This window comes from Eurypyga helias, unplaced genomic scaffold (assembly GCF_000690775.1).
Source record: "Eurypyga helias isolate BGI_N326 unplaced genomic scaffold, ASM69077v1 scaffold6868, whole genome shotgun sequence".
Lineage (NCBI taxonomy): Eukaryota > Metazoa > Chordata > Aves > Eurypygiformes > Eurypygidae > Eurypyga > Eurypyga helias.
Window position 1 is genome coordinate 4,530 of NW_010264904.1, and position 12,103 is coordinate 16,632.

The 12,103-nt window shown below is 36.7% G+C and overlaps 1 protein-coding gene across 1 annotated transcript in view; it reads left to right on the forward strand.

The window, feature by feature from the left end:
- Window positions 1–4,279: 4,279 nt before the first annotated feature.
- Window positions 4,280–12,103, forward strand: part of LOC104513239 (lipopolysaccharide-responsive and beige-like anchor protein) — a 59,153-nt gene continuing 51,329 nt past the window's right edge. Inside the window, 2 exon segments of the mRNA XM_010156525.1 lie at window positions 4,280–4,360; window positions 5,894–6,061. Of these exon segments, the coding sequence (XP_010154827.1) occupies window positions 4,280–4,360; window positions 5,894–6,061 (249 nt within the window).

Genomic DNA, 12,103 nt, shown 5'->3' on the forward strand with positions numbered 1-12,103 from the left:
TAAATCTTTTATTCCTGGCACCTAATGATAGACATTTCAGTTGAGATTAAAGGCAAATTTCAAAGGAGATGTAGCTTTCCTTTCATAAAATACGTAACAGCTGTCTGCCTTGTTCATTTAAACTGCAAAATAACGGTTGTAGGCTGAGTGTAGAAATCGCCAAAAGATGCAAAAGTGCTTAAGATTTTTAGCTAAACATCCTAATTCACTCTTACTTTGATAATAATTACATAAATTCAGGTAGGACTTTGAGTCATTAGATTGCAAAATATTTTTCTTTGTTCGCGTGCTGCATATGCAGAATATACCTTGCCCCAAAATTCTGTTTCATTGTTACACTATTGCACAAATTTTCTCTTTTGCCATTACTTAGTACCTTAGTGTTAAATACGGAGGAGTAGAAGGAGCAGAGGAAGGGAAGTTTATCTTCCAGAGATCTCCTCTGTCTGAGGTGCCTCTCAGGTTGTTGATACCCTTTGTTCTGTAAGAGTAGTTGTCTTCAGTAAAGCACCTGAGCTAAAGCTTTTTGTTAAGATTATATTTTCCTGAGTGGGTTTTGTGTGGGGTGTTGTGGTTGTTTTTTTTTTTTTCTTCCCTATTTTATCCTGGTATTGGTAACCAAGCAGACAAATAAACTAAAATGCTAACTTTGGTTATGACAATAATGAAGAATACATTGGCTGTGCACTTCTGGAACATTAAAAAAAAAAAGAAGAAAAATGCGATAGTTCTAACGTGAACTAGAAAGTAATTGCTCACTTTCTGAAGTATTTCATGTTTCAAACAAATTGCAAAATACAGTAAATAAAATCATATGCGTTTGTTTGCAAAAAGTTATCTGACAAGTTGGAAACCAGCAGTTTGGATGTCTGTTTCATCCTTTGGAAATGCATATTACCTCATGCAGAACTGGAGTTTTCTCCTTACTACGTCTGCTGTCCTCTTCCTCCTCCTGATATCTCCAAAGCAGGGTTAAGTTCAGTATCTTTCTAATAGCTTTTTGTACTATTGTTTTTCCTCGGTTGTGTATCCGTGTGATCAAAGAGTTGCTAGTGAAAGTGTGTTTGGTAATTGACTTTTAAATTCTGGTGGTTACTGAGAAACCTCAAAAGATAAAGCCAGCACTTCAAGAGTTAATGTGTTATTAGGAGGACAGGAAATCTGGCAACTATTGCAGAAACTAGACCTAATGGTGCACACAAACAATTTGTCAGTCTTGGTAAATGTGAATAGCTTTCCGCAAAGTGGCTGCTTTTGCTTTGTTTGAACAGCCTAAACTTTTCCTTTTTGGACTTTAAATCTTAGAAGTGAAACGTGATCCACATATTGAATCAAAATAATTTAATTCAAAACATATTTTGATTGGAACAAGGTTGACATGGAAAGAAACTCTAGAATTAAAAAAAAAAAAAGTTGAAAGGACTTTCTATCATATATTTAGCAGGAAAATTCAAAACAGTTCTAATTAGGCTGAAAAAAACAGCCTTCTTCATTGTAACTTACAAAGGTCATATATCAATGTTAAGGCAGCATTACCAACTTGTGTCTGAAAGCCTGCACATGCAAACATAGTTCCAGTTGTTTGGTTTCGTTGGGTTGAGTTTTGTTTTTTTAAAATGTTCATGCACATACTTCCAAGCCTGAATACGTAGGTAGTTTAAAGTAGTTGCCAGGTACTGCGGTTATATGGGTGCTTTGTCGTCTTCAAGAAGAGTGTTTTTTACATCAAAATTGTCTTTGTGCTAAAAATGTGTGAAATCCCCATTCATGCTTTTCTGTTAATACTTAAATATTTTTCAAATGGAACATAAAAGAGAGACTTAATTATTACAAGTCGTTCAGAGGAAATTCCTTCCTTCAAAGAGAAATTAAAATATTTAGCCCATTAAAGGTAATAGGCAATTATTTGTATTTGAATTTTGTAATTTTTTACTTGCCGATGCAGTATATTCCTTGGGATTTTGGTGTGGGTTTTTTTCTTTTTTAATTGATCAAATAAGAAAGATTATTCATCTGTGAGAAGCAGTTTTGATTTCACATCCAAGTTTCCACTCGCATTTTAACTCTGTGAACCACATTTTGTCTAGATGGGACTTGTTTTCTGTCTTTCGAATAGGAGTTGCGCTTTATGCTGTGCTTCAAGATTGCTTTGCTTTAAACAGCATAGGAATAAGGCAAGCAAGTCTGTGGAGTGTTTTCAAATAGCTTGATTATGAATAAATATCTGTGCTGGTGAAAATAATTAAATTAATCTTTTCACCTAATTTCGGCATTGGAACAGCCCAATCAGAAGCACAGTATATACTCTTTTAATAGACATAATTCCACATGCTATATGCTATTATCTTAACCAGAATGAGAAGTAGAGGGCAAAGGCAAATAGTAGTCACTTTAAAGGTAGAAATCTTACTTCCATGTGTATAATATTGTTTGGGAAAATGGATCGTAAAAAGTGGTTAGAGTATTTGTACTGGGAAAAGGAAAAATATTTTCTAACCTGCTATTTTTATGTTTTTGTCTTTCTGACCATGTTTTACCAAATCATTAGTATCAGTATTAGACTGATTCTAGTCTTTGGTTGCTAGCAGGAAATTATACTCCATTCATTCCTCTCAGAAAACAGGGCAGAAAAAGATGTGTATAAAATAATGAATTTCAGGGTCATTCATGAAGAAGTAGTTTGACTGCACGTATTTTGTGACATCAGATCGTGCATTTGAAAAATATCTATCAATAAACCACAATTTCCTTGTAAGATCAGAGCTTCAATTTGTTGATGTGTCTAAAGTGTTTCTACCTTGGGAATGGAGAAATGAAAGTTACTAATAGGTGTTTGTGTTTAACATCTGTATACTGTACTTTTTAGCATATCTCAAGTGTTTTAGTCTCTGCCTAATAGATCTCATTAAAGAAACAGATATCAGCCCCAAGACAGTTTGTCAAAGTTAATATGGGTCCCTGTGGACAGAATTGACAATTTGTGTGTGGCTTCACATGACGGTCTTTTCACCGTCCTGTTTGATCCTTTAACAATTGGGCATTAGTCACTGATTTATTTTTCAATAAGTCAATAGGATTGAATATTAGTGTATTAATGCTGGACGTGTTAGAGGATTTTCTTGTTTTGCACGTTTTCCTGAGAGCACACAGTAAAGGATGTACTTGGTCTGCTGTGGGAGCGCTAACAATTGATTGGTTTGCTTTAGGAGCAGCATGGGAAGGATGTTAGTATCCCATTGCTGCGCGCCGTATTTAACTTGAGCCTTAATGAGCACAGGCTGTCCTACATGCTTAAGTAATCCTAAATGCTTAGCATTGGATACCCTTGGTTCAGTTTTGCAAGAAATAAATGCTCACAGTAACGTTTTTCTTTTTAAAAAAAGGCCCTTTTAAAACTGGATAGTTATGCAAATTGTAAATTTTTTTTTTTTTTTAAAGGAGTACCTGTACTTACATAGTATATAACATTGTGGCTATAAAGTGCATCAGACGTACTAGCACATTGTGTTGTTTTCCTTGAAAGCCTACTTTATTTTCTAATCATTAGACAGGCTGTTAACCTACTGTTCCTCGACTGATTGTGTCATAGCATACGCGCTTCCCTCCAGCCAAGAGCTTAACTGTGAACCTGAAAGGACAGGCAAGCTTCTTTAGCCTTTGAATTTGTGTGCTATGTTTGGTCTGCCCTGCAAGGTCCTGGGTATTGATGCTGACGGTAGTAATTTTTTGTTTAGCCCTTTTAATTGTGATTTTGCAAATAAGCAAGAAGATTTAAAAAGGTATAATGTGGAAAAAACTAAAAGAAAATGATCTACTTTTGAATCTGTATAAATCACAAGTGTAAAGTAATTTTAAAGTAGAAAAGATAAATAAATTCAGGATGGCTCCCAACCATTCCATGAAAAGGCAAAGAGTGTGTTTTAGTTGCTTTTTTAACAAAAGGTCAGGTTTATCTATCTGCTAATCTGAGGAGATTGCAGTGTGATCGTTAGTTATTCATGTCCAAATGCTTTGTGAGGGCAGTATGGCCCATTACAAATCTAGCTTTTGAAGAAAAGGAAAATATGAATAACTTCTGCACATACTACATATATATACACATATATCTATAAAAATCACCAGTTTCTTATGCTATTTTTCCTGACATTAAATAGTTATAATGATAACAGTAAGTATATTCTAGGGTTAAATTTTTTTTAGCAGGATAGCAAGAAAATTATTTCCTATCATTGTCATTTGCTGAGCCCTGTAGAATTTTATGGCTGCACATTGTAGTGTTATGGACACTCATGAGACTCCTGACTGGTTTTATCTTATTAAACAATTTTGAAATCATTAATTTTTAATTGGCCTGCTTGTGGTTTTTTATAGTTTTAATTGTGTGTCGGTGTCTAAATGTGGGGGTTTTTTGTTTATTTTTTAATTTAAATTTAATTTAATTAAAAAAAAAAGGGAAAAAGTAAGAAAGAAAAAATCCTGTCTAATCATATATGTTGTAAACTATTTCCATATGGTCATCCAAAGAGATACTATACTGTGTGATAATTCACTTTAAAGAACGCTTTCAGTAGGTTCAGTAGCTGGGAATCCTAACAGAAATGATAATAAAAAAAAAAGAATGATATGATGTCGAAGATATGTACAGGTCTTTTCTTGATTGAAAGTTCTAATTAAGTGAATCGAGGAAAATTAACTGAAATTAGCTGTCAGAAAGTCACATTTAAATGAGTGATGATCTGGTGTGGCAGTAAACATTTAAATGATATAAATTGCCATTTAAGTGTATGGTTTAATGTTTGTCATGCATTAATATGACATGAGACTGCAGTGACAATCAAGCAGCTTGCTCTAATTTGAACATATTTAGGGCTTTTGTGTGGAGTGCACCACACAAATTAAGACAATTGCTGTTTTTATGTGTCAATTTAAATGTTGTTTTCAGGCATCAGTTAATGAAACAAACCCATCATTTTCGTGTGCAAACTGCAGAGTGATTTCCTCGGTTTTCAGATTTATTTTAACTTCCTCTGCTCAAAATTAGGGATTTCCTTTACAAGGAAAATGCCATGCATTTCATTAGATGAAGAGAATATCAGGCCGTTACGTTGTTACATTTTCTCGTTCAGAGAAGAAATATAATGAATCCTCTGTATAAAACAGAGAAAGCAGATTCTGGTAGTGATTTAATCTAGATGGATTAATGCTTTAGATGACAGTGATTTTTACGTCATCTTTTAATATATTTGTGCTGTATCTAAGACCATTATGGAGAGATTCATTATTGTTTGGATGCTTTTGTCTTGGGGATTGGGTTGTACCTGAATAACAACTTCATAAAAGTGGCATAATCATTCACCATAGTACTGTTTCTTTATAGGTTTGTATAAGAGAGATATGCAAGAAATGCATAAAAGTAATAGCAGGTTGATATTCCAGCACGTTAAATAATTTGTACCCTAACATCCCTAGTTAGTTCAGTTTCCTCAGGTCTATCAATCTTCTGTCTGTCTGTAAGAATCAGATTATCGTGCTGTTATTATTCACTGTGCAGGTCACACAAAAAAGCACAATTTCAACTTGAGCGCTCACAAAAACATAGCCTGGCATGTCCATAAATGCATAAAAGCTTTCTACTTACTGCTTTTTTTCATGTTCCCACTGTTACAGTTTAAAAAGCAAGGACTTCTGGTCAGTGGGGAGTAGGGCAGAAGATTGGCGTCTGTCACACGGCACACCCTTTTTGGGATAGAATGGCTAAAACACTGTTATCAATTCTGTATGTGGACTTGTTAAGGTAGTTTTGTATGCTGTTAAAGAAATGCTTATGCTACTACTGACTGATGACTATCTGGCAAACCCAGTTTTATGTATTTTTTGTGTGTTTTTTTCACAGGCGTTAGAAAGCGAGTTTGTCTCCTGCCAGCTTCACCAGTGGATTGATCTGATTTTTGGCTACAAGCAGCAAGGGCCAGAGGCTGTTAGGTCCCTGAATGTATTCTACTATTTGACTTACGAAGGAGCTGTTAATTTAAGTTCAATAACGGATTCCGTATTGAGAGAGGTAAGTTTGTACTTTAGATATAGGAAAGGAAAATCTTTGTTAACCACTGCAGTGCTGAAAGCATAAAGACTCCATGGTGTTCAAGGCTGCCAGTGAATGTTCAGGTCTTTGTATTCTGCTGTGGTTTGGCTACAGGCCAGTCAAATGCAAGGTTCCTCAACCAGTTGTCACAGCATGCAAAATAAAGAGACCAAGCATGTGAGTTGTTCTTAAACTTTGTGCACCTGGATTCAGCACAAACTGGATGCCAGCATAAAAATAAGCGTTCAAGGATTTCTTCAGTTCCTGAGGGCTGTCATTCTGTTCACTAATACTGGATCTTAATGGCAGAAGACAGTAAGCAACCTTGATTTGGCTTGCACTTTTGAATTTACTGTAAACAGTTGTAACAATTCTCTTTTAAGGCAATCCTGCATATGTAATACGCATTGAACACCATAGTTTTGTAGCTTCCATTATTTTTATTTGGCTTGCTGTCAAATTAAAAATAACGTGTCCTGCATTTTTCATATGCAAAAGTAAATGTTTAAACATTGGAAAGATCAATTGTCTCACTCAGACTCTGCACCATTCAGAAAAATTTATTTGCTAAAGTATCCCTTAGGATATTGTGGGCTTAGAGATGCGTCCCTCTAAACAACTGTTTAAAACCCCCCAAAAACAGAAGGAGCAGGGTGAGGTGGGTGGTTAAACCAGGTTTTTTGATCAGTTTTGCATTTGCTGTTCAGACAATACATCAGTATCAAGTATAGCTGCAAGTACATTAATTATAGCATAAATGTAACTGGTGCTTTGTTATAAAATGTCCCGAGTTTGTGAGAAAAAGTAATACGAATGCTATCAACAGTTTTATTTAAAAGGGTGGCTAGATGTATACCAACAGGGAATATATGTGTGAAATGAATGAAAACAAGAATCAAGACATTTCTGCTTAAAAATACTAGTTTTGAAGTTCACTGTAGAATTCTAGACTAATCTGAATTGTTGCTTTTGTTATTTATTACTTATTGAAAGATCTGAGAAGTAAGCAGTTATTATTTTGAATGGAGCTATTTTCTCTCTGCGTACTGGCCATCTGCCTGTTTGGGGCAACTTGACAGCCTCTGTAGAGAAAGCCACGTCATAGCAGCACTGTGGGTTGTAGCTACCTTGTGGGTGCAGTGGAAAGGTTTGGGGGGTGTGCAGGGCATGAAAGGGTGCACAAGGACTGGCTGAAGTACCAAAAGTGGTGGCTGGATGTCATCATTACGTTGGTTGCCGTCAGTCTGCAGGCTGCATCTTGGTCCACTTTGAGGTGAAATACAGCTCTTGCAAATAAATACATTTAATTGAGCTAAGAGATACTGGAACACTCAGCTTTTAAGAAAAAATGCCATATCTGGGTTTGAAAGAGTTATTGACCCAAGGTATTAAATGTTCACCCTGTCATGTTTTCATTTCATTGATAATGCCTGTCCACTGTCCACTGACAAGGAAATACTCTCACCTTCTAAGAGTATTTACTACACTCTTGAAGTGCTAGGTTTAAGTGTGAGCTGAGAGAGAGACTGGGCATTGGGTGTCATTCATACTTAATTTTGGTGTTAAATGAACCATCGTTCATGTTGTTCTATGCTGCCTGAACTGAGTGGCATACAAAATGAAAACGGGAGTGGGAGAATAGCAGCGTTGTTGAGTTCGTATTAAAGGAGTAGCTTAACAGCAGCAGAATTTCAAAACACTACCAAAGGTGTCAAAAACACATGCTGATGCCTGCAGGCAGCAGAATGAACGGTATCTCCCAGCACTTTTGTTCCAAGTTACTTGAGGATTAGTTCAATATAATATTTTTATTTAGTCTTCTTAAGCAGGTCAGTAAAACACTAAAAAGCTTCCTGTTTAGTTCGGTATCTCTTGCTATTTGCATGTATTTTGTAAAGCATTTTTTAAATTATGTAAATGTGTATATGTAATTTGCAATGGCACGTACGATCAGCTCTGATACAATATTGACAGGGCAGAGATTTAATGACTATCACCACCAGAGGTGAGTTATTCTGGTTTTGCTCATGAGTAGAGATGAAAGTAATAAAAAATCTGTTTGTGTGTATATCTATGTGCATAATCATTCTATATCTATGTGCTAAATGAATTTATCATGCACCTTTGACAGCCTCACCTTCTTCCTGCTTACTAATCCATCTCCCTGAGGACCTGCGCTAACGTTCTGTACTGCCAAGCAGCTTCAATCAGCATTTATTTTTCTCCTTCAGTCAGCTTGCCAGAAAATATTTCTTCTTTTCCCCACCAGATTCCTGGTTAGAGGCCAAATTAATTTCTGATCTGGACAATTAACAGTATTTTTAGTCAGGCATGACACCTGAGATTTAGTATCTGTTTATTAGACAACAATTAAACCAGAAATTTTACTCTGGCTTTCTTGGTTTAAAAAAGGATGCTTTTGACTTTCTCCTCTCGATAAGGTTCAGGGTTTGGGTCTTTAAATCTTGACAATTGTAGCAGAAAATATATTTTTGTTCGCAAACCTAAAAGAAAGAGAAGCTTTTGTCTACTCTGAGAGTTGCAAGTTACTGAGGCTTTTAAGTGTCATATGGAAATAATAGCATGTGCTTAAATCATGGCATTTTCTCCACATAAATAGTCTATGCTAAGCCTGGACCACATCAGTAATGAGAAGCCTATGATGCATGTGTTTCTAAAGTGTCTTCACAGATACATGTATGGATATTGGTGACCTAACTCATCAGGAGAGGCCACACACAGAATAATAGTGGAAGGAACTAAGGAGTGGAGGAGTTTAGGTTAATGCAGAATTTCCTTAGGTCTCCTAAATGGCTCCAACTGGCACCTTTATTTTTATAGGCAGTCAGGTTATATATATTACAAGAAGGAAGCACTCGTCTAGGAAGGAAAACTACTTGATTAAAACCATATTCCACCTTTCTTTTTTTTTTTTTTAACTGAAAATGTAGAACTTTTACATCCTCTCATACTGCTGTGAACAATTTTTTCCTGCCATTCTTTCTGCCTATGGGAATAAAGGAAGTAAAGTATTTTGAAAGGATCTGACTGCTATAATAGAAGATTTTAAACTAAAATGCAAACCATGGGCCACATGCTACCTTTTGGCAGATAAACCCTGGGGAGTGCAAAGCTTGCATAATTCAAAGGCAAGTCTCAGGGGGAGGGGAGTAGATCAAGAGAAAAGGGTTTGAGTCGCAGCCAGTGGGGGAAGGGAACTGCAACCAGGAGAAACAAGGCAAGAGATCCAGTATATCTGCTGGCATATCTGTGCACTACTTGTCCCTGCAGAGACCATTCCTTCGTCATCTTCTTTCACCTTTGAGCCATTTTAGCAGCGCTGTCATTGGCTATGGTCCTTGTACTTGCGTATCTTGCTGAAGGAGGTTGGAACTGCTGAGGGCTGTTGCCTTTCAGTTGACAAGCAGTAAATACCACACTGCTTTCCGGTGGAAAACACGGTATTTGCCTGCAGAGATATGCTGTATGACTACCTTCTGTTGGCTCGTTCTAGAACACCACATTTTGATCCATGGGATTCCCAATTACATGATCTGCTGTGGAAGGGCTTTTTTTGTTGCCTGTATGGAAGAGGCCAAGAGTCACAGTAACACAGATAAATGTCATCCAGCTGTTCTGGAGAGAATTCACAGCACCTTCTTATCACAAATTCTGCTCTCTTTTTGCAATAGCTGTCCAAGAATGGGGGGGTGGTGTGTGTGTGTGTGTAAAAGTAGTATAATTAGATCTAAGCCATTCAGACAAGCAACTGATTAAGAGGTGAAGCACAATCCATAGAAAATAAATTGTATTTTGGACTGCTTTTTAGGTATCCCATTAGCATCTTGGTCAGAAGAATAGAAATTCTTCTTGTCTCTGGCATAGTATAACAAAGGGTGATTGTGAATGTGGACTGCATGTCCATATGCAGTCATGTTCCTAATTAAAAGTCCATTTCTCCAGTGATACCCCTCTGCAGCCAGCATAAACACTGGATAAGCGTACAGCAAAGAGATGAACCTAATAACAGGAAGGCAAAATATTCCTTGGAGAATATGTCACTGATTTACTACAGGAACCCCTGAACCTCAGGAAGCATATTATATTTTGTACCATGCTTATCAAAAAGCACCTAACAATATTCTTCAAATTTTAAAAATATCATCTGGTATGATCTTTGTAGGCAGTAATCAAGGAAGACTGATGATTTTAAAAATAGCAATAATAGTGCAAAAAGGATGAGAATAAGTCCCATCCAATTAATACCCCACACTTTTCTTAGGTGATTTGCTTTTAGCCTTAGATGATTCAGTTGCTTTATACTTCCACCTTGAAGAGAAGGTGCCTTATTGTTGCATGAAGGTAGTCTGTTTAACATTAGGAAGCACAGCTTTCTCCATTCTATCGGCACCTTTCTTTCTACTGTTGATGTTTTATTTCCATATGAACTGAGGAGTTTCAGAAATTTTGAAGAATCAGCTTGGACATAGCATTTGGTATGTTATTTGAACATGCCACTTCTGATTATATAAAGAGAGGAAATAATTCTTTTATTTTCGGTTTTAAGGCATGTGGGATAAATTATTTTATGGATAATAGCTTTTAAATGTTGCCTGAGATTAATATCTTTGGGTAAGTTTTATGCATCTTAGACCTATCTCTTATGAGTCTAATTTTACTTTTAAATATTTACAGTTTGAGAGACTTCTGTGCTTTGCAAAAGAAGCTACGAGAATGTTTAGTTTACATGACCCCAGTTTCATAACAGCAGTAGCAGATCTGCTATCTTATCCCAGAAAAAGCATTTTTGGCCTCTTTTAGCTGTGTTCATGGTGGGAGTTAATAGCATATTTCAGCTCTAACTCAGCTGGAGAACTCTGACAACAGTGAATCTTTCACAAAGTATAAACACGAGTTGTATTTATAGCATAGTTAACATTTACTAAATAGTTGGGAAAACGATTAGTCTGTTTTTACCAGGTTGGGCAACAGTCTTTGTTGTGGCTGCGATGAGTTTTAAAAAGTAGGATAAAGTGATTGTAAAATGCTGTCACAGAGCAGTAAATTTAGATGTGCTGAATCCAGTAAGTAACAAATTCATGCAGGCAGAATTCGAAGTACTGTAGAAACAATCTTTGAATCACCTCTGGTCAGAAGTATGTTGGCACAGATGGCATGCTTAACGTTGTACAGCGCAGGAACGGTGTGAAAAGCTGAATAAATGTTCAGCGTTGGTCTAGTTTTAATTGCAAATCTATATTAAAATACCATTATATGGAACCAGAATCAAGAAGAAGGTATTTAAAGGAAGCATGCTGATTTCATGGCTGAGGAGAGGCGAGCTTGTCAACTGCAACCAAACCCTTGCCCTGGCCTTTTCCTGTGAGGGACACAGAGCAAGATTGCCTAACGGAGACAGGGTCGACAGTGCTGTTGTGGGTGGGCAGGTACCATTGCTGCATGAAACCAGCTTGTCTGGGCATCTCGAGTCTCCTGTGGAGAGATTTTTCTTCTGGTAAACGGAGCATTGAAGTAACAGGAGCACCATTCCTGCCGCCAGTTCGTGTAATTTACCTATGAGTTCTCACAGCTCAGCTCACACCGTGACCTGTCTGTGGTGTTGGAGTAGACAGGCAAAATGAGCATAAGCAAGTGTTGACTGTGATATCTTGGGGGGGGTGTGGCACTTCTTTGATTCCATTCAGCCCGGAGTTTGACATGATGAATGGGGGTTTATTGCCCTTTGTCTTTACTTACGTATTTACTACAGCACTTAGAAACTAACATGAAAGTATTCAGCTAGGTTTCAATCCAGAAAAATATTTGACTTGGATGTTCTCTGTTGTCCTTCATTACAGGATAGATTCTAATTTTGTTAGATTCTAATTTTGTCTGGTGCTTCTGCATCTCTGTCCAGCAGGAAAAAAAGAGTGGTATTTTAGAGTTAATTAAAGTAGTACGGAGATGCCTGATGTATAAGGATTGAAAAGAAATAAGAATGAAACAATGCTTTGGCTGGAA